The sequence below is a fragment of the Macaca fascicularis genome, chromosome 13 (genome assembly GCF_037993035.2).
Source record: "Macaca fascicularis isolate 582-1 chromosome 13, T2T-MFA8v1.1".
Taxonomy (NCBI): domain Eukaryota; kingdom Metazoa; phylum Chordata; class Mammalia; order Primates; family Cercopithecidae; genus Macaca; species Macaca fascicularis.
The window spans coordinates 84,489,520-84,517,467 of NC_088387.1; the positions used below are offsets into that span (position 1 = coordinate 84,489,520).

The window sequence follows — 27,948 nt, forward strand, 5'->3', positions numbered from 1 at the left end:
TCCTGTCGCCTACTCCTTCCCCAGGCCGATGACTCGCGGAGGAGGAAAAGACGGAGGCCGATTAAGAAAATTAGCATTCATTAACCCGGTTCACGCTAGTGCCCCGGCGGAGGGGAGGGGTGCGCCAGTCGGCGGCGCTGGCTGTGGCCCGCTGACCGGCGGGCGCAGGTGCCACCACGGGCGGAATTTTACGCTCCCGGGCCGGCAGCTGCGCCACTTGCGCCTCGTCGCGCGTCTGGGGCAGCCGCCACCAGCTTGCTTCAGCTTTAGGCAAATCCTTTTGAAAGACCCTGAGGGAGAGGAAACGCCTCCCTCTGGACAGGAGAACCTGTAGCGTCTGCTGTTCGTCGCTTGTCCAGTTGCTCAGCCCGGAGCTCCGGCATCTCCAGGGCGCGAAGTCCACGCTCCGGGTTTTGGCTGCAGCTCCAAGGGGAGCGAGCTGGAAACTGACAGAACGCGACCCTCCCCCTCCGCGCCCACCAGAGCACTGGCTGCGAGGGACCTGGGGAGCTGCGGCCTGAACGGGGAGGCGCGCTCAGGTGGCCTCGCTTCCCTGCCGGTCACCGCCCGCCACACCGGAACTTCGCACAGCTAGGTCGGCCTGTTGGGATCGGGAGAGGTGGGCGCACGAGGTTTAGTGCGGGAGTCCGGGGTGCGGGCGGAGTCCTATTGTCCCCGTGCACCCGGGCGGCAGCACCTCCGGGTCCCTCTTTAAAACGAGCGTCCGGCGACCTTTCTTTGTGCTTAGGGAGTCGAAAGCGGCGTCTTCTCCGAGGGAAGTCGCCTACTGGGGGGTAGCGCTGGAGAGGTAACAATGGGCGCCCGTTGTCCTCCGAGGGTCCAACGGTGACCCCCCCTGCGCGCGCGCCCGGCTGCCGGTTGGCCCCGGGCCAGGGCACAGGTACTGCGGCCGGGAGGGTCGGCCCCGGGGCCCGTGCCCTCCGCCCCGCCCCAGTCCGTCCCCGCGCCGCCGGCCCCGCCCCGCGCCGCCCCGCCCTCCGCAGGTTCAGTCCTCGCGTCCGGCCGCCCAGCTCTCAGTTGCGCGCACCTTCTCTTGCGGCCGAGGGTCCGCAGTGCGGGGTTAGCCCGGAGACCCGGCCACCGGCCTGGGGCGCCTTCACGCTGTCTCGGAGCGGATAATGCGGTGAGCAGGCACCGCGCCGGCAGACTCGGCTGGATCTGCGCACACCGGCCGGGGCTGCGTGCGCCCGCGGGAGGCCCGGGGCAGCGGCTGGGATTCTCAGCGGCGGCCGGTGAGTCTGGGTAATCCAGGGTTCGTTCCTCTCTACCTGTCTGTGAGTCTGTCCCGCCCGCGCCGTGGCCGCTTCCGGCGTGCGCTGGTGTTAGGCTGGGAAACCAGCAGGGAGCCGGGATACCGAGGGCATCGCTTTCACATCTAGTGTCCAACGGACCGAAGGGGACATAAAGCAAGCCAGGAGTGGGGCGGGCGGCATGACCGGGACTCAGAGCTCCACCATTTGTGCCCACCACTTTTCAGGGTGGGGCAGCGCGGCCCCATTGCTCCCTCCGAGCTATTGACAGAGCCATTCTGGGCGCGTATAGCATTTTTCCATCTGAGAACAAGCCGCACTTGGCTACCGCGCCCCTCGCGTCGTGAATTGGTACCAGGGCCGCACATGGGTGCATCGCACAGCTCTGCCGTGGCATCGCCTGCCCGGTGCCCTCCTCTTTCTTAATGGAGGACATTGTTAGTGGGGCGCCAACCTGGAAATCTGGATATTGACTTTTTTGTTTTTTGACGGTGAACAGCTGAAACGTTTACAAGGTTTTTTGATTGTAGTTTTCCTCCCTTTCTCCTTGAAACCAAGTGGCTTGACACAGACAAGTATCAGACGTGAGGACGAGTGGATCTGGCCAATCGTTTTTTCGTTATGAATTATTATACTCTATCCCCCTCCGACTTTGGGAGGCATGTGTTTCATCTTATAAATAGAAAGTAGCATATTTTTTGGCAGGATCTCCTTTATACTGTGCAGTCTAGGAGAGGTCAGTTTAAAAATAAATATGCACTTGAATGTTACATTACCGAGAGCCAGGCTGTGGCTGGGACAAGCTGCGTGGACAGCAGCATCAAAGCCGGGAGCGCAGCTGTGTTGAAAGGAGTAAAAGCCCCAGAGTGCAGCGCAGGCTGACAGTCAAGTAATTACATTTTGTTTAAAAAAAAAAAAAAAAAAAGTGAGCGAATTAAAATGAGGAATGTCAGGAGGGTATTGCAACATGAATCTTTCCAGCCCTGGCGTCTTTGGAGGAGTGGGCTGCTGGTGTGTGCTGAGGGTATGGGGGGCTCTAGGGAGGGAACTGATGAATGTGTTAGGGAGACAAAGATTCCGTTCCCATCTCCCAGATCTTAGTTCCCACAATATCCAAGAGTTTCTGGGGAGTACTCCCATTTAAAAAGAACAAAAATTAGGAGAGCAGCAGATGTCTGTATTTTAATAGCAAAGCCAGTCTTAGGGACTTCCTCTTAACATCACAGGGAGAAAAAAGACTCGCCAGGAACCGGGGATGATGCCCCAAAGGTATACCTAAGAGAATTTAAACGACTCCTGTAATGTTCTAACTTACACAAGAGCTTTCATCTTAAAACCGGGAAAAATGTACCTTCTCTTCTTTTCTGGACAGTTCCAGAAGTCTATTATTTCATACCCCCTGCAATTTGTGTGAGTTCTTCTTGGTAGTTAATAAGCTACACAGGTAGGTGTGTGATGCATACCCTTTTCAGAATAGATTTAGACCCTCAGAAATAAGTTGGAGTAGTTGTGAAATACTTAGCATTTTCATGTATCATGAAATACGTGATAAAGGCCTTTTATATAGTCAAGGAATGGTGGAAAGTTCTTCATAGTCTCCCAAATAATGTGGGTTTCCCAGTGGGCCTCACCCATTGAATAAGACAGCGTCAGCCTCTGAGTTCACAGATAAGAACTTTAGAGGAGAAATTTGGAAGCATTTCTGGATCCATGGCAGTTTCTGTTTTCCAGTGGTATCATCTGCTAGAGATTTACATGATGAAGTCTATGATTAGAACGTGGTGCTGAGTCTGTGGCAGCAGCTACAGGCTTGAAATAAGATGAGCTCCTCTTTCCCTCAATCTGAGCAGTGAAATTGTTTCGCATATCTCTATGGAACAAGTAAAAGCAGCTAGAGTAATGCGTGTTGCACACTTTTTGCTTTTTATTGTACATTTAAGTGTGGTGCAAGATGAGTAATACAAAGCCGTAACAATGATTGCAGAAGGGCTCACGTGAGTTCATTTGCCCTGTCTGCCCTCCAGCCTTTCCTTTAATGTGGTGTTTTGTTTTATGTCCAACATGCTCACAAAAGCTGTGCTTTTTTACGTATAAAATTCCTGGTATTCAACGGTGTTGGGGATAAAATTGCTTTAACCTGTATCACCCAAAGATTTTTTCTTTTTTTTAACCAGGCCATAGATTTTTCACAAATTCGTTGCCCATTAACTGTAACATTTATCCAGTGGGTGGAATACAATTTATAACCTAAAAACCTCCAAGAAGACTGCTCTGATTGTATTATTATTATTATTAAGATTCTTGCTTTCAGTCTGATTTTATCTAGGCCTCATTTCAGTATATCCATATCCAGTCTCATTTCTTACTAACCAGAATCCTGTGAACCTGTTTTTCTTTTTATTGATTGAATGAGCAATCTATTTTTAAATGCAGTATGTTTGCTAGAGAACAAGGATAGCCATTTGAAAGTACTGGATTCAGCCAGCCACAAAATCTTGTGTGCCTTACCAAGCCACAGAAGACCAAGAATTTTCCTAATATATTGCATTGTTCATTACTTTGGATGTTAAAAGCACTTCCTAAGTGGAGCCTGTCCTATGTGTCAAGCACTCTTCTCAGCCTTTTGATTATCTTATTTGTCTCTAGCAATCATCTTATGAAAGAACCGTTCGTATCCCCATTTTGCTGGTGTAGAGACTGAGGACAGACCAGTTATATAACTTACCCAAAGTTGTACAATAAGAAAAACCTAAACATTCATGTGCAGTTTAACAGCACAATATGTGCAGGCATGAGTGGCTAATCCTAGATGAAAGTCAGCAGGTCTTTGAGTTAAGGGGATGGGAAAAAAAAAAAAAAAAAAAACCAATTTTGAACTTCTGAAGCCTCTGAGTCAGGCTGCCTGGGCACATGTCCTCGTTCTGGCGCTTACCACCTTGTGACTTTGGGCAAGTTACCTCGCCTTTACCTCAGTTTATCCTTTGTAAAATGGGGATAATATTATTTCCCTGAGGATTAAAGGAGTCAAAAAAGATTATGTACTCAGAACAGTGCCTGGCCCAGAGTAGCCACAATCAAAGGTTGAGGTTTCAATGTTGCTTTTGTTTTTTTCCTAGGTACTTAATACTGGTTCTGTCATGTAATATTCGTTAACTATTCTTTGAGAGAGACAGTACAGTGGTCCCCTCTTATCCGTGGTTTTTCTTTCCAGGGTTTCAGTTACCCATAGTCAACCATGGTCTGAAACTAGGTGAATACGGGACATTTTAAGAGAGAGAAAGAGACCATATCCATATAATTTTTATTACATTGTTATAATTGTTCTATTGTTAATCTCTTACTGTGCCTACTTTACAAATTATACGTTATCACAGGTATGTATGTATGAAAAAAAAACATAGTATATATGGGGTTCAGTACTGTCCAAGGTTCAGACACCCACTGGGGGTGTTAGAACATATCCTTTGAGGATAAGGCAGATAATATATTGCTCTTCTTTTCCGGATGAGAACACAGGCTCAGAAAGGTTTAGTAATGTGGCCAAGGTCACACAGCTAAATAGCAGAAGCAGGGTTTGAACTCAGGTCTTTTTGACCTTATGCTAAATACCACACCCCCACCAACAGGGAGGAGGGGCAGAGAAGTTGTTAAATCTGATTTTTGTTATGACTTTCGACCTCTGGCAAGGAAATAATTTCGTATCACCCTGTATCTCACAGTTGAAGATGACAGCAATTGCCAGCCTTGAGGAACAATGTGTAAATTATTTTATTATTAAAGATGATTCAATCCCACATATATGGCATGAAAGTGGATCTAGCATGAACACTGCTAGGGTTAACATAAGCAGTTTATGCCGTAAACGAAGATATTTACCAGGTGAAAATGTGCGACTCTATGGTGAGAAAGCAAGCCAAGACACAGCCAGGGACAAGGACTTCTGGGGGCTGGGGATGAAGGGAAGCTCTAGTGTAGACCGTGTGCTTGCTTCAAAATTCTGGGGAGCCAGGGGTTGCAGAGTCCGGTAACCACCTCTGGACAATCCCTTCCTTGAAGGCAGGAACCACACTACCTGGGCCTTCAGTCCCGGCACTCAGTGGGCGTTTTAGTCCATGTTTATTGATGTTGCTGCAAGAACTCAGCAGAAGAGGAGCTACAGGTAAGGTGAACAGAAAGGCACTGGGCTCTGTCCATGGCAGAAGTCAAGCCCTGTTACAGTTCGGCGTATGCCGTGGGCCCTGTTAGATAAGAAACACAGAACAAGGAAACCTTTGAAACCTAGAGTGGTGCCCCGGAAAACCCAGAGGGCCTGCCTTGGCCTCCACTGCTTTGATGCTCTGGGTTTGTGATTAGCTGTGGGGATCAGCTCCAGAGACTTCTCAGACTGCAACAGGGTTCCGGAAAGGACAGCCCGAAGTAACTCAGGTAGCCTCAAAGCCAGGGGTTACAGCCTTGGAGCTGTCCAATTCCATTTGAAATCTTCTCCTGTCCCCACCCCTTAAAGGCTACAAAACAAAACAATACCCCACAAATCAAAATAAGTAGCCATGTAGTTCTAAAGCAATAGTCAGGTACATTTCTTTCCTTTAAAAAAAAAAAAAAAAAAAAAAAAGCTTTCATTGGCCTCGATATACTTCAGTGCCAAGTTTCATCAGAGTCACATGATGATGGACTGAATTTGACAATACCTCTGGTAGAAAAGCAGTTTTCAAATTTTAACCATACAGTTTTATAATACAAAGCATGATATTGATATTTAAAAGATTACTATTTCTAAATAGCCAAGTAAATTGTGTGAAAGCTGATGAGTTCCAAACTAGTATTTGATTAGTCCTTACTACTTGCCTAAGTCATGAATTAAAAGAATTCTAGAATCCCAAATTTAAAACTTTTTAAAAAGGATTTTCAGTGGATTGGGTTTTATTTCCATATTGGATAAAATTATTAGCCTTCTAGCCTTCGGCCCTTTGTTAAGCCATGTTGCAGAGATCACACACCTGCAATTAGATAACAGGGTACCACCTAAAGTGTACCTCGAGCCATGAATGGCATAAAAATATTCTGTGGGACCCCAGTTTGATGAAGGTCCCTTTCTGCAGGACTTTTCAGAACATTTAAAAAGCCAGTGTATACAGTGGATCTCCACAGGGAGGTAGTGTCCAGAGTTTTTCAAATTGTTTTGCCCACTGAGCAGCTGCAGGACTAGCCTGGCAGGAAACACACTCTGGGAAACGCAGGACAGAAGCTACGTAACCACAGTGTGCCCTACAGAGCCGAAACAACCCAGGGACATTTTAGTTAGAGAACCACAGGCGTTACAGAAAGAGAGCCGTGAGGATGTACCAGGAGATCCTGGTGAACACTGATAAAACTAATGGAGAATTAAGTGAGGGCAATCAAAAGAGGTGTCTGTGTGTGTGTGTGTGTAGGAATAGAGATTTAAAAAAATACAGATTCTGGTCTTAGCTCTGACCCAAATTGTGTAACCTTGACCTCTTGGGGTTTTCTTGTTCTCATCCCTAAAACATGGCATTTGGTGGGAGATGATCTCAGATAATCTCTGACTCTAGAATCAGTGAGCCAGGATCGGTGGCACCTATTAGCATAGCTGTCTTACTACTAATAATATAAGACTCTGGATTGAAAAACAGACCCGTACAGATCTCTGGCAGAGCAGCCTGAGCAAGTGTGGAAGGCAGGGAACTTCAAAGTCAGGCCTCTATTTAGACAGCTTCCACATTTGGGAATCCGTCACATTCTGGTGACAACCTGAAGGTCCTATTTGTAGACACATCATGCCAATGATAGATCGTTGTCATGAGTTTAGTTGAAAAAGAACTTTTCTGTCCAAATACATCATAATCATTTAGGCTACATATATTTTTTAAAACAAGCAGAGGCATTTTTGGTGAAATGTGGCTTTGCCATTCAGAATATGTTTGATTTCTCAACCTTTGTATTTATTTTTTTAAACTTTTGTTTTGCCAAGGGTCAGTTCAGACTTAAAACATTGATTTTAACACAGTGGGAGATGAGGCTCTAAGCCTTTGGCTGACCGGCTGGTTAGTCACAAAACAAATCCTTCCCCTTCTTTGGGCAGGCTCCATCCCATCACCTGTGAAAAAAAATGGCAGAGTGGGAAGGATGGGGATGGGAAGGGAGGCCAGAGAAGTGTGTAGATGTTCTCTAGGCCCTCTCCTGGCCCTCAATTGTGATTCTCTTCCTCTTTTTTCTTCTATCACAGGCATTTCCTTAGTGTCTTGTACCTTCTCCTGTTGTAACACTCACTACATTTAGATTATCATATATATAAATATACATATTTATATATAAAAATAATATATATATTGTGTGTGTGTATATATATATATAAAGGGGAGTTTATTAAGGAGTGTTGACTCACATGATCATAAGGTGAAATCCCATAATAGGTCTAACTTTTAGGTACGGGGCTACATGTGCAGGTTTGTTATATAGCTAAACTCATGTCACAGGGTTTTGATGTACAGATTATTTCATCACCCAGGTACTAAGCATAGTATCTGATCATTATTCTTTCTGATCCTCTCCCTCCTCCCACTCTTCCCCCGCAAGTAGGCCCTAGTGTCTGTCGTTCCCCTCTTTGTGTCCATTTGTTCTCATTTAGCTCCCACTTACACGTGAGCGTGTGCGGTATTCGGTTTTCTGCTCCTGTGTCAGTTTGCTAAGGATAATGGCCTCCAACTCCATCCATGTTCCTGACTGACACAAGTGGCTGCCTAATTGGACTACTGGCTCCTCCAGGGTAGGGACTGAATCTCATTTATCTTGTCATTCATCTTTTCTGCAATAGGACTTAATGACAAAGTGGGCAGTATAGCCCTTGCTATACTACCTGATTCTTTCTGTGGCGTATCTCTTTAAGTTGTTGGCAGGTCAGAAATCTCTGTCACTTACCTTGCTGTGTTAGTCAGGGTTCTCTAGAGGGACAGGACTAATAGGGTAGATGTATATATCAAGGGGAGTTTATTAAGGAATGTTGACTCACGTGATCATAAGGTGAAATCCCATAACAGGCCGTCTGCAAGCTGAGGAGCAAGGAAGTTAGTCCGAGTCCCAAAACCTCAAAAGTAGGGAAGCCAACAGTGCAGCCTTCAGTGTGTGACCAAAGGCCTGAGAGCCTCCTGGCAACCACTGGTGTAAGTCCAAGAGCCAAAATCTGAAGAACTTGGAGTCTGATGTGTGAGGGCAGGAAGCATCCAGCACGGGAGAAAGATGAAGGCCAGAAGACTCAGCAAGTCTAGTCCTTCCACGTTCCTCTGCCTGCTTTTATCCTAGCCACGCTGGCAGCTGATTAGATGGTGCCCACCCAGGTTGAGGATGGGTCGGTGTCTCCCAGCTCACCAACTCAAATGTTAATCTCCTTTGGCAACACCCTCACAGACACACCCAGGATCAATACTTTGCATCCTTCAATCAAGTTGACGCTCAGTATTAACCATCACACTAGCTTATTTTTAAGTCCTGCTGTAGTGAAGTTACTCCTTCCCAGGCTACAGAACATTCAAATGCAAGGGGAATCACCCCCAGTCATTTGGTTTGGTGATAGAGGTCATCTGAGGGCCCTGTGGAAATAGGTCAAGTCCCTGCTGGAACCTTCTCAAGATCTCATCGGAGACATTGGCAACCCCCACCAATGCTTTCTCATGCCCTGGGAGTGACTGAGGCAACTTGGCACCCATGTGTCCACTTAGAGCACAGAGTAAGGGTCCTTGTGTTTCCTAGTGCTGCCTAGACCTCTCGCCAGCCATTAACGAATGAATAAACGTGAGCCATTTATTTATTTGTTATATTAGCGTCAGTCTCTCCACAGTGGAGTGCATCATTGCTGCAGCCTTAACATCTAGAATAGTGCCTGGCACGTAGTAGGCCCTCCATGGATGTTTGTTGTTGAATACATGAGGGACCAGCCAGGGGCTGGGGAGGCACATAGAAGTTTTTTTTTTGTTTTTGTTTTTTTTTTTGAGACAGAGTCTCGTTCTATCGCCCAGGCTGGAGTGCAGTGGCACGATCTCGGCTCACTTCAAACTCCGCCTCCCAGGTTCACGCCATTCTCCTGCCTCAGTCTCCTGAGTAGCTGGGACTACAGGCGCCCGCCACCACACCCGGCTAATTTTTTGTATTTTTTTTAGTAGAGACGGGGTTTCACCGTGTTAGCCAGGATGGTCTCAATCTCATGACCTCGTGATCCGCCCGCCTCTGCCTCCCCAAGTGCTGAGATTGCAGGTGTGAGCCACCGCGCCCAACTGAAAGACTTTCTAGAGCCGGCTTCTCATGGGTTGAACCGGCGACAGGCATGTGGCTCACTCTATGCATGTCACAGCACCAACTGGAGCCTGGTTTCTTGCTCTCAGATGGCTTCAGAATGAAATGTCTTCCAAAAGAGTGTTGATTTTTGGCCTTCTATTAAGTTTAGCGAAAGTTTATGCTGGCGATGGGGCTTTGTTTTGTATTCCCTGTGGGCTCACCCGGGAATGGTGGTGCTTTACTTGCCGGCCTGGGAGAGCGAGCTTCAGAGAGATGTCGCTCAGGGCGGTGCAGGGAGTAAAGCAGGGACTTCTTTCAAATTCCGTTCCTTTCCCAGAATGGGGAATTAAACTGTTGGACCCAGAACATTTGGGAGTTTTTCACACTATATGTAAAACAATCAGTTGAGGCAGCCAGATCCCAAGGTCTAAAAGGAGTAAGGTTAGAAGGAATCCCCACCATGAGCTTCCAGCTCATCTTCTTCCTTATGCAGCTGTAGCTTTTTGGAGTAATTAATAATGAACATTACCCCTTCAATTGATTTGGGCTCATTGCCTGCCAGGTGCTTTGCCAAGCACTTTATGCTCAGTGTCACCTAAGAAGATTCCCACCATTGCTGTTTGCACTTCATAGATGGGGAAACTGAAGCTCCCAAAGGGAGTCGCTAGCATGGCTCAGGACCCTTAACTGAATACCAGGAAGGATGGGAAAGGAGGATGAAAATTGTATTCGCTGGTAGAAAGTATTTTGATTTTAAGGGTAGTCTTACTTTCATTAAAAATAATGCTTTTTTTTTTTTCTTTTTTGGAAACTTCCTAGAAGCTAGATGTTTCTGCAAATAGAATGACAGAGCCCTACCATTTGACAGATGGAAGGGACCTTATCTCAGCCCCAGTCTCATTCTGACATGATAAAACCAAGGCCTTAATTGTTTAAGTGACACAGAGTATGAATCTTTCTCCTAGGCCCAGCTCTCTGTCAAACTTTTTTTTAGGCCAAGGAAAAGAAAATCTTAAGCCTGATATATAAGCAGATAATAACATAATTTCTTTGGTTAGAAAGAAGAGAGATTGGCCCTACTTATCAACTATTTAGGAAAATAACAATATGCCCTTTTGTTTTTTCTCTTCTCTCACACATCACCGGTTCTGGTGGGGTCTATCCAGAGACTCCCAGATGGCTATGAGTTTTTCAGCCACCTCCTCGTGCTGTCAGCTCCCAGTAGCCTTGCCATCCAGTTTATAAGCACCAGCAGCCAGAGCCTGCCCCATTCTGCGCAAATGGAATTATAGAATTTATTTTAACCCAAAAGCAGGACTTTCTATTTATCATCATTCAGTTCATTCCTGTGGACTTCATCCAGCCCCAGCTCTCGGTCCAGGTAATTCTGGACCCCAGTTAGCCATTGGCATATTGAGGCTCCCTCTGGGTCTCCAGTTTAGATTGATAAGTGCATCTTCTGTGTCTTCCACGTCACTTGCCCTATCAAGAAGATCCCTTTAAGACTTGGCTGAAATTGGCAGATTACAAGTAATCGACCCTTCTAGCAACTGTGTCATGTGCGTAAGCAAGTAAGGCGCCAGTGAACTTTTTATCAGTGCGGACTGAGCATGTATCTCTTAAGTGTTCAAAACCCAGACCTTTATTGAAGATAGATGTGATAGTAGTCACCAAGTAATTGTCTCTTCCTTTTGGAAAATCAAATCATTTGCCTGTGTGTGTGTGTATATATATATATACACTCACAATATATATATATACACACACACACACAGTATACACACTATATGTAATATACATACATACATATACATAAATGCATACTACTCCCTATAGTTTTTCAAAAGGTTTTCATAAATGGTTTCATGATCAGAAGGAGACAAGTGATTTCAGAACCTTAGGCTCTTCCTTATTCATCAGGCCTGGAAATCTGGACTCCCATATGGTATGAAGTCCCTTCCAGTGATTACGGCTCCAGTCTGGCCTTCCATTTCCCTTTGACAGGGTTAGTTGTGCCCACTCCCTAACCACTCCCTAACCCTACACCCTCCAGATCCCATCACTTCCAGCTCTTGCCACTTTGAGGTTCATTCCATTTACTTTTCCTTTTTTTTTTTTTTTAACCTTAAGGTAGAGGCAAAACAGAAGTTGAATAAATCAGAGAAGGTAATATTCCCCCCTTTGGTCTCAGCTTCCTTTAAAAAGTAAAACCAAATGAACTTAAAATTAACTTTAAATGGAAGTAAAAGGATTTTCCTCTTAAAATCATCCATAAGGTAAAGTAAGTAAGTCACCAGAGAATTTAGGAGAAAAAAATGTTAGATTGTTTGTATTTATTTATGTCTTAAGGTCAGGGGCTACTGTAAGAGATCCCAAGTTGGTATTAAAACACCGCTTTTATCTGACCTATATAGCAGTTGGTGTAATTTTCCCAACTCAGGGATGTCTCATTTGTTCCCAAGGCTGGAAGAGCTCCAACTGGAGATAACCGATGCATGTAGATGTGAATGAGAAGACAGCCCCAGCCCTATGTCCCACGGACAGGGGAATTAACCTCTCATCAAGCTGGTGGTAGGAATCCCTTCCAATTGTGGAGACTGTCCACAGGATCAATAGGAACCATCTTATTAATGAGTGATACAGGCGAAATTTAAGGAGAAAATAGAAGTGTTTATTTTGGCAATTAGAATAGTTCCCCCTCCACCCTGTATTTCAGTAGACAATCTGGTTTCTCATTTGGGGAAAAGATACTGCCTTGTGTTTACATAGCACTGTAGATTTTCACACTCGGCTCTGACAACCTGTGGTTATTATAAAGTTTGGGATGATTATCTCCATTTTACAGGAAGGTAACTGGTACCCAGTGTATCAGGGCTTCTGCGTCTTACAGGACTGGCTCATAGTTTTGGCCCAGCTCTTTCCCCTCTAAGGCCAGGAACAGCAGTGAGTTAGCTGTTGCTTGGCCCATACAATCGGTGTTTCATTTGGTTTGGTTTGGCAAATGTTTTGATAGGTTTATTTTTCCCCATGTATCTGATCTGTGCCAGTTATGTATTGATCTTCCAAACAACACTTTCCTGTAGACTGTCCATTATAATTTCTTGAGGCTCCCTTGTACATTTTAGGCCAAATGAGCCAAGTTCTCCCTTAACACATCTCATTTTGAAACGAGAAAAGAGTAAGTTCATTGTTGCTCCAGGGCCTCTTTAAGTTTGATTTAAGTAGAATCAGTGAGTTTGAATTCAGGGGACTGTATTGTGAAATTTTCCTTGAGTCTTACCTAAGACACTATTTGCACATTGCAGTCAGGGATAGGAGTCGTATCTCTTTCAAACAGCATGTCCACAAATATTTGCCTTAAGATCTATATTTTTTATCTGTATATTTGCCAAAGATCTGTATGGTCCTGTAGAATTACTCTGGCTTGCACTGATACACTGTTAAACTATTACCCTGCATGGATAGAGGAAGGTTAAAATGGCTTACAGATGGTAAAATGGAAGATAGCCTTTGCCACAAGAAAAGAGGAGACAGCTTCTTGTTACATGTTTGTTTTCTTCTGTAAGAATCATAGATTCCAGCTTGCATTTTCAGCAGAGCAGGCAGGGTTGAAGAGGAAGAGGCACAGCAATATCTTTCAAGCTTTCTCATTTGTTTATCCATTCAACTTTTCAGTACCTGCTATGAAGAAGATCTCCGTTCTCTCTCCCAGATTATAGTCTGGTGGGGGAAGAGTTAAATAAGTAGTGATGACAATCCAGTGTGATAGTTGCTAGGTTTGAGGTATACATAGGATGCCATGGGGAACTGGCAGGAGATTCAGCTGCAAGTGTGGCAGGCCCCCCAGATTGCTGAGGTGGGCTTCACAAGCTATTTTATCTTATCTCCAGGCTGTAGGGGCAGGCCTGCCCTTAAAACCCTTGAAAGGGTTTTAAAGCAGAGAGTGATAAGGTTACATGAGGATTCTAGGTTCCTCACTCTGGTGTAGATTGGAAGATAAGGTGGAGGGACCCGGGGAGGCAGGGAGGTAGGTAAAGGGCAAATGTCCTTGTGCAGGAGAAAGATCATGGGGCCAGGAGTAAGGCTGATGGAGCAGGGATGATGAATGAGGAGAGACAGTCCGGACAGACTGATAGGACTATAGGACTTGATGTAGAGAGGGAGGCGGGGAGAAGGGATGATAGCTGGGTTTTGGAATTGAGTGACTTCTGCCATTTACCAAGAAAGCATAGTGTGGGACGCAGATGCCTGGGGCAGGCAGGGGGAAGAAAGATGGCAAATCCCGTCTGGGACAAGGTTTATGAGTATCTGAGGGAAGCAAAGTAGAGAGATCTGGAATATAAAGGAAGGAAAAGGCCACTGCTTCTCAAACTCTCTGGGAAGGGCCACTGTCTTTTTGTTTCCATTTCCAATCCATTGTACAGTACTACTGTGCACAAGGAATATGGAGCTTGGGCCACACACAACCCCCATGCAAGGTCAACAGCATACAGCTCCCAAACTTGTCAATAGCCTGTTCAGTAAGAAAAAATCCATTGGTCACATGTTTGATGTTATGGCAATGTCAAAAAGATCTTGCTTTCAGCTGTACTTATCTCATCATGGACTGCATGAACCCACTTTGAGTAGCACTGGTCTGGACTTAAGTAGATGCATGTGGGTTGAAGGTACTGATTTGGAAGTTATCTGTAGAGGTGGTATGTGATTGCCGGGGGAATTGTTGAGGAGCAGGGGATGGGCAGCAGCCATCCAACCCTATGAAAATGCCAACATTTAAGACGGGTTCAAACTTCTTCTGTAAGGGCTCAGTTAATATTTTGGGCTTTGAGAGCCACATACAGTCTCTGTCACAGATTACTCAACTCTGACCTGATAGAGCAAAAAAACACCTTTACTGGGATTTCCCAACTTCAGCACTACTGAGATTTGAGGCCAGATAATTCTTTGCTTTGGGGAGTTGTCCTGTGCACTGGAGGATGTTGAGCAGCATTCCTGGCTTCTACCCACCAGATGCCAGGAGCACACCACCCCCAGTCATGAAAATCAACAATATTCCCAGACGTTGCCAAATACTGCATAGGGAACAAAAATCACCCTCAGTTAAGAACCCCACTGAGCTGTAGACAGTACATAAATGAATAGGCATAGGTGTGTTCTAATAAAACTTTATCTATAAAAACAGGCAGAGGGCCGGATTTGGCCTACCTGTAGCTTGTAGACCCTTGACTTAAGAGATGGTCAGAAAGAAAACTAGAAGAGCTTATTCAGTAAAATTTGAGGGTCTTCTGTGTCCCCAGCTCAGGAGGAGGCTCTGTAAGTGGCTCAGCCTAAAGAGGAGGGAAGTTTTCTCAACAGTAGCACTCATTTATAGACCTTTTGCTTACCTTATTATTCTTGAGCTCACCACCCACCTGGAAATAGCAGGCATGAAAACCACAAAACAGGAAAACAACAAATCACGTAATACAAGCCCTCCACAACCCCTAAGAAACCCCCCAAGCAAAGCAGTAGCAAGGCTGGATTACGTGAGGTGCATTGGAGTAGACTTCCTCCAGGAAGGAAATGAGTCTGGAGCAGGTCTCAGAGGATGTTGTGAATAGAGGCTGATGGTAAGAAGGTGGGAGAGCTTTCCATGTAGGGAACACAAGGTTCTTAGTTTCAGGTTAGGAGGGAAATGCAGTGTCAGTTAGGAAGCTCGGGAGCTATTGTCCCAGTGAAAGCTGTGATTGTTCACTGTTGCATGCAATGGGCTTCCTCTGGGAAAAGAATGAACCGCACTTAACACGATTTTCTAAGAACAGGATGTTTGTTTTTCTCCTCGAGGATCAGGGGGCCTTTGTTACTTTACAATTCTAATCTTTATTTATTTATTATTATACTTTAAGTTCTAGGGTACATGTGCACAATGTATAGGTTTGTTACATGTGCCATGTTGGTGTGCTGTACCCATTAACTCGGTATATACCCAAAGAATTCTAATCCTTTGACGTTTACCACAAAGTCAAATCCCTTTTGAGATTCTTTTTGACAATAGCCAAAATACTGAAAAGTCCTAGTGAGTTAGAGATGGAGGGACCGTTGTCTAGGACCCTTTCTACTCATTCTTGGCTTCTGACGTGGTCAGGTTAGCATCTCCACCTCTCTTCAGTGTTGAGCTCTTGGTGCTGTCAGACTTCAAGATACGTAGTCTTCAGGTTGGCAGTCCTCGAGTTATCAAATCGGCAGTGGCTACAGAATGCAGCTATGGCTGGAATCCTAGCTCCTCTACATTTTGGGTGATTGACCAGAGACACAGGCTTCATCTAAGACTGCTTCCTAAGAGGTATGCTCTGAGCATTACATGCCTGCCTGGCCCACAGAAAGCACTCATGCTAGCTATTACTCTTTACAGGTGTAAATTCTTTAGAGAACAAAGCCTTTCAGATTTGTCAGTTTCCAGAGAGCCTCTGTAGACTTGCTCTAGGGTTTGGCCCCCGGGAGCAAGTCAACCTGGCTCTCATGATGGAAAGTCTAGCAGGGGTTATGGATTTAACACTTGTGAATTTAAAGTTTCCTGTGGGCCATGTGTTGTGGCAGGCAAAAAGATGAATAAGCTCATGCTCACAGAAGAGCTTTCAGCCTAGTTAGAGGGAAATCATTCAGCAAATATATGTGTACTAACACGTATACAAATAACACAAGGATGTTGGCAGTGGAAGTAGGTTGAGAGTAGAATGACGACCACCAGATTCCACATATAGCCAGTGCTGGTATCATACAGAAAAACCATGTTTCAGCCCATCCAAGGAACATGGATTATTGTAGACAGCCCTTAGCAGGGTGACAGAATAGCATGGAAGTCCTGTATTTGTCCCTTTACCCCATCAGAGAACTAGAATATTCAAGGGGCCTAAACTTGAGAATATGGCATAAAGGCAAATGGTTAGGAACTTTGCTCTCCGAGGTAGTATGGGTCAAATGACCATAATCTGAATTTCTGGACGTTGTCAGCTTATTATTTGGGATCATTTGAAATTACCATTACCAGAACTGGAGTACTGCATCGAATAATTGCTGACTTAAATATTAATAGTTATTTTGTGAGCAACTTAAGCACGTTCCTTGCTTTTGAGCAGAGATTAGAATGAATATCCTGGCAGAATATTGCTGAAAACTTCAGAGTCAAGTTCTTTTCCTGTATTGATATTGTCCTTGCAGCATCACAGACCCAGTCAGATCCATTAGTTATGGAAGCACGTGAGCAGTTCGCAGCAATGGCCTTATCAGAGATTCACATGCGTGAAACTAGAGTGCCTGCCTGGGTGCTTCTGACCAGCCCTGGTGCCATGCAAAACACATCCTGATAAATGAAGCAGGCATGAGAGGACTTGCCCTCCTCCTGCCTTGTTGTAACTGCCGGAGATCAATGTCCACGTTGACTCTTCCCCAGTAACTCATTTTTATAGGAAAAAAGGCCCTAATGGCCTCTGTTCAAAAGTGCAGACTTGGTACTATGTAAGGTGGACCTTCTGTCTTCCAATTTTGCTTCTAAAAGATCTTTCAAATTAGATCCCATAAAAGTGAGACGTGTACACAAATTAGCACTGAGTCTCACATATGGTATTTGTGGGTCTGTATATAATCAGGGTGGTAAAAGAACAATGAATTCAAGCTGTAGCTGAATCACAAACAAAAAGTCCCTTTAAAATCATGGAAGGTGAGATGTATCAGACTTTAAATGGGTCTGTAAAATACCGCCTGCTCATTCTGGCTAAGTTCATTTGCATAACAGCTCAGCAGCTGGGGAGCCAGCTAATAGAGTTTCATAGTCTGAAGCTTAGAGCTATGTCCTCAGTTGAGATGATATGGGGAGAGGGTAAGAATCTAAAAATAGAAAAGGCATCTTATCTTCTCAAATGGGTGGAGTTAAACAGACTGAAAATATGTAAAACATCCCCTTCGGGATGCTGGTTACTGGGTGCTTCTGGTTACACTGATTTTCGCCTTAGATATTAAACATTGAACTTAAATGAAAATCTAACACCATGGGGTTTTTTTCCCCTTTGATTTTAAAATTATTCGGAGAAGCACTCCTACAGAGGTTTCTGAAAGGATTGATGTGAGCGCCCATGTTGTAGAAATATTTTAGTGTTTCTGATCCCAAAGATTGGCTGGTCATTTCTAAATTAGTAAGAAGACTGCCATGTTGCAACAGAAAGCCTTTTCAAGGGAAAGTCTGTGTGCATTTTCCTATGGGAAAGTGACTTGGGACCATAAGGAAATTGGCAGTAATCATGTTCCCATATAGGAAACTCAGAGTAAATGGGAACGTGAACACCTCCCTTCACGCACTGTCGGGGAGGTGCAGGGTATCCGCCCTCGCCTCTGTGAGAGCCTCATCCCATGGCCATACTTGCTGTCCCCTCCCTACCACAGCCCATTCCATCTTTTGAGAAACCTGAGTTGTTACTCAGAGGAGCCAAAATCTGTTTCCTTGTAGTTTCTGCTTAGCTCTAGGGCCTCGCAGAACAAGTTAATTCCTTTTTCATTACAATTAAATGAATCCTTCAGATCCTTTAAGATTAGTTTTCTTTCTATGAGTTTTCTTTAAGCTGCTCTATTCCTTCAGCCTCTTCTCACATGTCCCGACCGAGCTCCTTCACCTCCTCCCATTTGCCCTGCTCTGAACATGCGGGGACATGTTCCAGGTAGCCTTTATCCCTTCTAAATGTGGAGTCCAGGATCATGTTCTGGGCGCTTGGCACCGTGGAATTATCTTCTGGTTGGTAGCAGAGAGACATAGCCCACAGATGGTCGGGGGTAGGGAAGTGGCGGAGGGTACTTGGCCGAGTTGTCATCCTCCCCTAGGACTGTTGGTTCCAACATGCAGGGGGAGTCACTGGATACTCCGGCATGGGGCTCAGATGGTGCAGTGGTGCCGTGGCTGGCTGCATCGATGCGACTATGCTGAGGCAAAGCGAAAAGTGATCAGAAGCTGGAATGTCCTTGAAGGATGTGACAACCAAGCCAGAAAGGGGAAGTCGGATGCAGGCTCACTTCCTGCAAGGAGGAGAAAAGAACAGAGCCTCAGGTCCCTGGGGACAGTAGCACCCCTCACCCCACCTGCCCCTGTTTTTATACACGTGTGTTTTAAATTAACACTGCAACCTGTTTTGCAGGATGCAAATTTTTTTTTTATTCTTTCTCTCCACTAAGAATTAATCTAAAAACAATTAGTAGGCAAACCAAACATTCCTTTAAAATAAATGGAATTTTTAAAATATCCCAACCCCTTTGTTCTTTTCACAGTCCTGTAAGTTGCCAGTGCGTCAACTCTAAGTAACTTAGGAACCAATTTTTCTATCTGTCATTTTTTATAACCCCTTGATTTTCTCCTCCTCCTGGCTGCTGCCCTGTTTTGGTATTTTCAGCATCATTCTGTTTGCCAAAAGGATGGTAAGAAATGAAGCAAAGCACTGCTTCAGTTTTTTTCTTAACTGAATTATTTATTACTGCTGTGATTATTTCTATTATTATCACTGTCATTTACACTTCAGTCAGTCACAAGAAACTAGAATTGTCTAGCCTAGTGCAACCCTGCTCTCTTCCTTATCAAAACCATGGCCATAGCTTCCTCTCAGGTCCTTTTGTATATTGAAACCCTTGGATTTCTCAGAAAACCTGTAAGGGAGCATGTCCGTTCTCAGCAGCATTGTGCCCACCTGTCTGCTTGCCACATGTTCTCTCTGACCTGCCACGACTGACTGGCAAGCCGAACACTTTTGTTGGCAAATCTTTTCTAATGCCCCAGGAACTAGAGCATTTTTTAAAGGAATCTAATTTCTGAGATGAATATTATATCCAACATCATCTACGAAGGGAAAGAGGAGCAAACCGTGATCCAAGAACTAGGAGAACGTTTGTGGAACTAGAAAGAAACCAGGAATAATTGTGGAAAGTTCAAATTTCAGGGTCAAGGTTTTTGAGGAAGGGCTACCTATAAGAACCTTTCTGTCTGTCTTTTAAGATTTAGGTAAGAGAGTGGGTGTAGAGAAATGCAAGAAAACTAGAGAGTCAGGCATGGTGAGGCTCATCTGTAATCCTAGCTACTCGGAAGGCTGAGGCAGGAGGATCACTTCTTGAGGCCAGGAGTTCAAGACCAGCCTGGACAACATGGCAAGACCCTGTTCTAAAAAAAAATTTTTTTTAATTAGCTGGGAATGGTGTTGTGCACCTGTAGTCTCAGCTACTTAGGATGCTGGGGCAGGAGGATGGCTTGAGCCCAGGGGTTCGGCACTGCAGTGAGCTGTGATCGTGCCACTGCACTCCAGCCTGGATGACCAAGTGACTTGACCCTTGGTTGCAGGAAAGGGGTTCAAGACGAGGACAGACAGACACAAATGAGTGCGCCCAGCACCCTTGGATGGCTCAGTACCCACAGGTTAATGCTGGTGTTAGAGTTTTAACTGAGACAGAAAGCTAAAATTCTCTCATCTGGGTTGTGGAACACCCAGGAGGACCCGCTCCCTAGTTGTAGTCTGGTAATTCTCTTCCGGCCTGTAAGCCCTTCCTGTTTAGCTCTTCCTTTTCTCTTTTCCCAACATCCCTTTCTCCAAGCAGGTCCTTCCTTCTGGGCAGAAGGCAAAGCCGTGGGGTTCCCCTGACTCATGCTGACTGTTCTGATGTGTTGGTCATCCACCAGCTGTCTCCCGGAACCCAGGTGTCTTCTTAAAATGATGAGGAGGGAGGCCGGGCGCGGTGGCTCACACCTGTAATCCCAGCACTTTGGGAGGCTGAGGTGGGTGGATCACAAGGTCAGGAGATCAAGATCATCCTGGCTAACACAGTGAAACCCCGTCTCTACTAAAAGATACAAAAAATTAGTTGGGCATGGTGGCGGGCGCCTGTAGTCCCAGCTACTCGGGAGGCTGAGGCAGGAGAATGGCGTGAACCTGGGACGCAGAGCTTGCAGTGAGCCAAGATTGCGCCACTGCACTCCAGCCTAGGCGATAGAGTGAGACTCTGTCTCAAAAAAATAAATAAATAAATAAAAGAGGAGGGATAGGATTTCATGTCATGGCATTTAGGCCCATTCCATCATCAAAGGTTATCTGTGTGTCACTAGTCACCCTTGCACAAGAAGCTGTCCTCATGGGCCCAGGCAATTGCACCTGCCTGCACTTCCCTCCTCGCACATGCCCTGGCCTGCAGCTTCTCCTGCATCCTCTCCCACCTGTTGGATTTTCTCACTTTCCCTTCCGACTACAAATGTTTCTCTTCTGAGATCTCTTCCCTTTTACAAAGTACAGATCCCTGCTGCCTCTTTGGTGAAAGCCTGATCACAGAAGGAAAAAGTAATCTGTCCCATAGCCAAGCTCAGGGGAGACATGGCTCAGGCCTTCTCTGAAGTCTTCGTATACCCACACACTGCCATTGCAGATGCTTTTGGACACATTTTCCCGATGTTTGTGTTATGATCAGTAGCTCCTAGTAGGCTTTTCAGGACCTAACAGCCATGTATAAAATTGGCTCTCCAAGAAAGCCTAATCTGAGCCCTGCATACACATTTGTGATTTTTTAAAAAATAGCCAATTCATTCACATGATTTGAAAATCCAAAATCATAAAAGGATAGTGAAAAATTTCTTTGCCACCCTGTTCCCCCTCCATCTACTTCCCCTCTCTGTGGGCAGTCACTATTATTGTGTGTTTCCAGAAATACTTTATAAATAAGCCAGTACAAATATAAATACACGCATTTGCCCCTCTTTTTTTTTTTCTTTGATGATGAACATCTTTGAGCTCTTCTCGGATGAGCATATTAAGCGCTTCTTCATTCTTTGTTAGCTCTGAATAGTATTTATTTGTATGGATGCACTTAATTGAACCAGTCCTCTATAGGTGGACAATTAGGTTGTTTCCAACTCTTGACTGTTATAAACTGTGCTGGTTTGAACAGCCTTGTTATTTCTTACATATGAAGTAACAAGTTGAGTTGGGTAAATCCCTGTGAGTGCCGTCTGAGGTCAGAGGGCATATGATTTGCAGTTTTGATAGATATTGCCCCACTGCCTCTACTGAGTTTGGACCTGTTCGTACTTCAACTGTCAGTGTATGCAGGGCCTGTTTCCCATCGTCATCAGCCCAGCACATTGCCACACATTTGTGTTTTAAACAGGCTTTGGAATGCACCCCTTTCGTAATTTGGGAGCAGAGAGAATTCCCAGGAGGGTACTCATTAAATGTCACGTCAAGACCTCAAAGCTCAGAGCCCAGACATGTGGCTTCGTGCTTGGTAGCCGTGCAGCCTTGGCAGTGGCCAGACATCAGTTCTTCCGTAGTGATCCATTTGTAAAATGGGGATAGTAACAGTAACAGCTTCATGGTTTCCTCAGCTAGTCCATGTCAGGGGTTGGAACAATGCTCGGTACATAGAGAAGTCCTCAACAAATACTGACTTGTATTAAGTGCTGCTGGTACCCAGGAGATGCTCATACCCTCTCCAGGAGCAGCCACTTCTTGCCAGGGAAGAAACCATCCCATTAGGTTTCTGGATAAGTAATTGGCAAAGATTCTGAAAGAGCGGTGAACCCAGGAAGCAGAAGGGAAAACTGATCAAGTTGCATGGACTTAGCCCAGAATGTTCAGAAAGGAGAGGAAGAAGTTGTCAGTTCAAGAAATTATGGGCATTGGATTATCAGCATTGGATTGCCTCTGCTGGGATCAAGCATGTTTGCCCCTGAGCTGGGGAGGAAAGAGAACAGATGCGATAGAGGGACTAGATCAGAGCTGCCAGATACTCTCCCAGCAGCACAAACGTCAACATACCTAGAGTTGTAAAACTGACATTTTGCCCAAAACGCTTTGTTTTAACTTTCAAAGTATTTGGGAGCTCTTAGGATTGGCACATAGTAGAAATTCAGTTCAAATTATTTTTTTCTACAGTCTTAGAAGTCTATGCCCTATCATGCGTTAAATATGATGTAAATATTTGTAGAAAGAAAGCAAAATGCCTCTGAAGGTATCTTCTCTAGTATCTCCCACTCACCAGAATCCCACTACAGCTTAGGTAGCCTCCCCACCAACCCTTTTCTTACCTTTTTATTTTTTGCTGCTTCCCTCCAACCTTTGCCTCCATGCCACTGACATGAAGCCCAACTTCAAGACGCGCGAGCTTCTGGTTGAGGCCCTTGGTGCTAGTGCCTGTGGCTGGGCAAGGACTGACCAAAGGCTGGGACTTGACCAGCATCGTGCTCCCTGGTAGGTGCCCAGCCAGGAAGCCTGCAGACTGGGCCCTCCTCCCCTGCACCCTCAGAGAACAGCATGCATTTCCTCCCCCTTTGCTCTTCCTCCTCACTGTCCCAAATCCTTAAAGGGTGGATGTGAATGATCCAGTCAGAGTGGCAGGGACTCCGGCTACATTTTCATGGGAATATTTTTTTTTTTTTTTTTTTGAGACAGCGCCTTGCTAGGCTGTAGTGCAGTGGTACAATCATAGCTCTCCACAGCCTTGAATTCCTGGGCTCACCCAGCCCTCCCACCTCAGCCTCCCAAGTAGCTAACACTACAGGTGTGTGTGTTACCATGCTCAGCTAATTTTTTAAGAAAGTTTTTGTTGAGATGAGGTCTCATTATGTTTCCCAGGCTGGTTTCAAACTCCTGGGCTCAGGCAATCCTCCTGCTTCAGCCTCCTGAGTAGCTGGGACTACTGGCAGGTGCCCCCATGCCCAGCTACTTTTTTTCATAGACACAGGGTCTTGCTACATTGCCCAGGCTGACCTCAAACTCCAGGCCTTAAGTGATCAATTTTTTTTTTTTAAATAATTGGAACAGCCTACCCTGGGACCTGGCCTTGCATAACCCTGCCTCCATCGGCTGACCCCAGGCAGTCCTGGCATGCCCTTGAGTTGTGGTGGACAAACTGTATCTTTCCCTGGCAGCTGCCTTCCTGGCCATGTGTGCTGAGAACACCACTCCTGTGGGCAGCTGTTCCTCAGGCCACCCAGCTGCTTCTGCAGGCAGTCAGCCACACTGTGCCCAGAGGGCAGGAAGGCTACCTCTGAACAGCAGGGGTCCTAGGCCAGGACTAGGCATTGTATACTCATACAGGAAGGAAGTTCTGAGATTTTAACAGGAAGAACGTGAGCTTTAACTTTTGTTACCACAACAAGACCCAAATTAGAGCTAAAACTATGAGAGCGAGTGTCAGGACCCACGATCATGTCATTGTTGGCAGCTCCATGGTCAGCCCACTCTGCATGAGTGCAAACCTCCTGGTACTTCCTCTGCCTCCTCCCCACACCCAAAGCCAGAGTGGGGCTGGCTGTCTCCTGTGCATTGTTCTCAGGCTTCTCAGGCCTGGGTTGCTGGCCAGCATGCTGACACGCTGAGCTAGCTGCTTCCCAAACTGAGTTAGCTGTTACTGAGCCAGTGGGTGGTGGAGCACAGTTCTTGTCACCTGCCACTGGTAAATGAATTTAAAACTCTTGCTGAAAGGAAAGAAATATGGGGCAGATGCAGACAGCCTCCAGCTGCTACAGAGCAAATGTGGCTCCCTTCAAAACACCAGCTAACCCACCCAGCCCTTGGAGTATTTATCTGCAGGCTCTGCGGCCAGAGGGAGGAGCTCCTGAGGGAAGAGGTCATGGTAGAGTCATCTGGGGAGTTCCTGCAGTGGGGAAGGGTTTAGCTTCTCTATGTCAGCATCAGAGGTGGAGGATCATTTTCTAAAGATAAGAGCATCTCATCGGCAAAAGAGGACATTACATCCCCAATGCCTTCTTATAGCTCATGCCCTCCTAATCTCACCATATAGTATGTGCAGGGAGGATGTGTTAGCTTTCTACACTGGTAACAAATGACCACAAACTTGAGGGCTTACAACATTTACCATCTCACAGGTTCTGTGGGTCAGGAATCTGGGTGGGGCTGAGTTCCAGCATCTCACTGAGTTGTGATTCAGTGTGAGCCAGGGTGATGGTCTCATCAGAGGCTCAACTGGGGAAAAGATCCACTTCCAAGCTCCCCAACTTTGTTGGCAGATTTCATTTCCATAGGCCCTCACACAGTATAACTGCTCACCTCCCCACAGCCAGCAAGTCTTCTCCCTTGTCAGCTCAGATGGAATCTCCTATAATGTAACCTAATCAGGGAGTGACCTGTCACCTTTGCCATATTCCCTTGGTTAGAAGCCAGTCATAGGTTCTACTTACAAAGTCATTAACACCAGGAGGCAGATCATGGGGGCTCCCCTCGAATTCTGCCTACTGCAGGGAGGATATAGCCTTATCAGTAATGTTTCAGAGGTGTTCCCAAGTGAACGCCCAGCCTATAATAGAAAATCACAATGTTGTCTCTTTGAGGTGCAGCGGTTTTGTTCATCTCCTCCCACCTCAGAATGCCTTCAAATCCTGACGTCCTCGACAGCCCAATACTTTGCCACAACCCAATTCCAACTCTAGCTGTCTTGTTTATTGGCTATATGTTATTGAGAAAAGGTAACTTTCTGGGGGAAGGGCTTATCCTGAATCTCCATTTTCTTATCTGTAAGAATGTATTCCACTAATATTTTATAGGACAGTAGCATATAAGTTATTGTCACTTATTAAATAATTCCAGTACCTTCCCTTGTAGGACTATTCATTTTATTGCATTAACTTATGTACGTATGGAACTCAGTGAAATATCATTAGTCTTGCTAGTATGCACATCAAAGCAAAAGGAAAATGTATTTTAAAACAAGTCCAGTTGTATTTAAGGAGCTGAAATCACTGATCCTATGCTTACAGCAATTCTTAGAATAGAGGAAAATGACTACAACTGTAGACATGTCCAGAAGATGTGTTCATGGCTATGTCTAAAAAGTACTGGTGTCATAGATTTGGGGTTTTTAGGTCTTTCTCTTTCCTGTTTTGTTTTCTCTTTAAGATTAAGGTGAAAATTTTTATCCACTTACTGGAGGGAAACAATAAGTTCGCATTAGTTGGAACTGGCCCTGCCATTATATACAGGCTCTTGTGAAAAGGGAGGCCCTAGGGCACCCAAATGAGTCTTTAGATTATAACCTGCTTTGGTTTCTTCTCCAGGTTTCTCCTGGTTGTGGTCAAGACTGGATGATGTAACTGGCTCTCTAGCAAGCCTCACTTGGCCGTAACCTCAGGAAGGTTCTCTGACCCCATCTCATTTCAAAGCCACTTCTGAAGCCACTTGAAAAAATGATGTGACAGTTCCTATCAAAAAGGATTATTCAGAAACATATACCATCTGTGAAGAAAGTGGCCCTTTTTTCCACTTGCAAAATAGACATTCTCAAATTCCAAAATGCCAGCCAAGACCCCAATTTACCTGAAAGCAGCCAATAACAAGAAAGGAAAGAAATTTAAACTGAGGGACATTCTGTCTCCCGACATGATCAGTCCCCCGCTTGGAGACTTTCGCCACACCATCCACATCGGCAAAGAGGGCCAGCACGATGTCTTTGGAGATATTTCCTTTCTTCAAGGGAACTACGAGCTTTTACCTGGAAACCAGGAGAAAGCACACCTGGGCCAGTTCCCTGGGCATAACGAGTTCTTCCGGGCCAACAGCACCTCGGACTCTGTGTTCACAGAAACACCCTCCCCGGTGCTCAAAAATGCCATCTCCCTCCCGACCATTGGAGGGTCCCAAGCTCTCATGCTGCCCTTATTGTCACCGGTGACATTTAATTCCAAACAGGAGTCCTTTGGGCCAGCAAAGCTGCCCAGGCTTAGCTGCGAGCCTGTCATGGAGGAAAAAGCTCAGGAGAAAAGCAGTCTGTTGGAGAATGGGACAGACCACCAGGGAGACACCTCGTGGGGCTCCAGCGGTTCTGCATCTCAGTCCAGCCAGGGCAGGGACAGCCACTCCTCCAGCCTGTCCGAACAGTACCCCGACTGGCCAGCTGAGGACATGTTTGACCATCCCGCCCCATGCGAGCTCATCAAGGGAAAGACTAAGTCAGAGGAGTCCCTCTCTGACCTTACAGGTTCCCTCCTCTCCCTGCAGCTTGATCTTGGGCCCTCACTTTTGGATGAGGTGCTGAATGTCATGGATAAAAATAAGTAACAGGATGCCAACTTTTTTCCTTTGGGGTAAAAGGTACAAAAACTAAACTAACCACAGTTGAAGAGAAGGGCTTCCGGAGCTGTATTTGCAATTTTGTGATGGGTTTTCTAAAATAATATTCTTACAAAGTATTTTTTTACCTGGTATGCCCTCCTTGCAAAAACAATTTAGGAAAAAACAACACAGCAAAACCTATCTTGGCAAAAAGAGGAAGTGAGTCAGAGCCCATTTTTCAGCAGGCATTGGTGATGTTCGGCTCACACATTGTTTGCAGACACACAAGAAATCTGGCTTGGCCAGGATTGGCACTAGCTATGAAGGTCTGAGCGAGTCACACTGAGGAACTTTATGGAACTTTACAGCACTCCGACATTTTCTGAGCAAGAGGAAGTCAAAATTTATTTAACACCTAAGCCTTTTTGTAGACTCTTTTCTATACTGCTTGGGCTCACCATAGCGAATTCTCCAGTGTTAAAACTTTTCTGTTTTCACATTTGAACTTATGGGTTTTGGGGATTTTCTTGTAGTTCTTATATATCCCTCTATATCTATATTGCAAACTTTTGACTGTCAGCTACATGTTGGTAAGACACAGGCAAAGTATTACTGTAACTAAGTTATTTTTAAAGTTAAAATATATTTTTACGTGCCTTTGGCTTTTTATTGCAGAGTCTACATTTTATAGATCCTACATCAGATGTCACTTGACTTGTTTCCATTGGGATTCCACTGTAAGCTGTGTATGTGTGTGTTTGGAAAAGTATATTCATACTTAGTTTTTTTTCTTCATCTGTTATCATACCTTTAACAGCAACCAATAACGAATTGTAAAGTATAAAGGCACAGGTTACTCATGATGCTTCTGCAGAGACTGTGGTCTACCCCACATGATGTTTTTGGAAATATAGGTATTTTAGTACCGTACATACTTGCATTACATAGGTACTTCAAACAACACAATAAAGAGTAAATGATAAAGTGAACTTGCTTGTTTATAGTAATAAACAAGACCATAAAAGAATAAGTCTAGCTAGAGAAGTTGCTTCTCTGAAATGTACATGAGCCTTTAAGGTAAGAGATGCTTTCCATCTGCTCTAATTTTGATTACTTCCTTATGGTTTGAGAGGCTAGAAACTGAGCCTCTCTACTTTAGGAAAGATGAACATGTGAGGTCAGATTTTTTTTTTTTTTTAAAGTCAACACTGATGCCACCCTCTCAGTCCTCATTTCTGAGCATCTTCCTGACTTGAACCCTTCTACAGCAAACTCTTGCAAGTCCAGTTTCATCCCTGTAAGGCAAATGTCTGTTCATGCAGAAAGTGCCATAT

The 27,948-nt window shown here is 45.2% G+C and overlaps 1 protein-coding gene and 1 long non-coding RNA gene across 4 annotated transcripts in view; one reads left to right on the forward strand and one right to left on the reverse strand.

Moving 5' to 3' along the window:
• Window positions 1–481: 481 nt before the first annotated feature.
• CDC42EP3 (CDC42 effector protein 3) lies at window positions 482–27,603 on the forward strand. Of its 3 annotated transcripts, none has more exons than XM_015433431.3 (2): window positions 482–619; window positions 25,621–27,603. In XM_015433431.3, the coding sequence occupies exon 2, from the start codon at window positions 25,856–25,858 to the stop codon at window positions 26,618–26,620; it is 765 nt and encodes a 254-aa protein (XP_015288917.1). In that variant the 5' UTR covers window positions 482–619; window positions 25,621–25,855; the 3' UTR covers window positions 26,621–27,603. The 3 variants fall into 3 exon arrangements, with proteins under 3 accessions (XP_015288917.1, XP_005576164.1, XP_045225421.1); XM_005576107.4 differs by having other exon boundaries at window positions 482–595; XM_045369486.2 differs by lacking the exon at window positions 482–619 and adding an exon at window positions 1,037–1,253.
• Window positions 12,207–27,948, reverse strand: part of LOC135966847 (uncharacterized) — a 39,870-nt gene continuing 24,128 nt past the window's right edge. Inside the window, exon 2 of the long non-coding RNA XR_010580510.1 lies at window positions 12,207–18,596. This is a non-coding gene — a long non-coding RNA (uncharacterized lncRNA). The remainder of the gene's footprint in view (window positions 18,597–27,948) is intronic.

Excerpts from the sequence above, each read along its gene's own strand:
- CDC42EP3 (XM_015433431.3), top strand. The coding sequence starts at position 25,856 with ATGCCAGCCAAGACCCCAATTTACCTGAAAGCAGCCAATAACAAGAAA.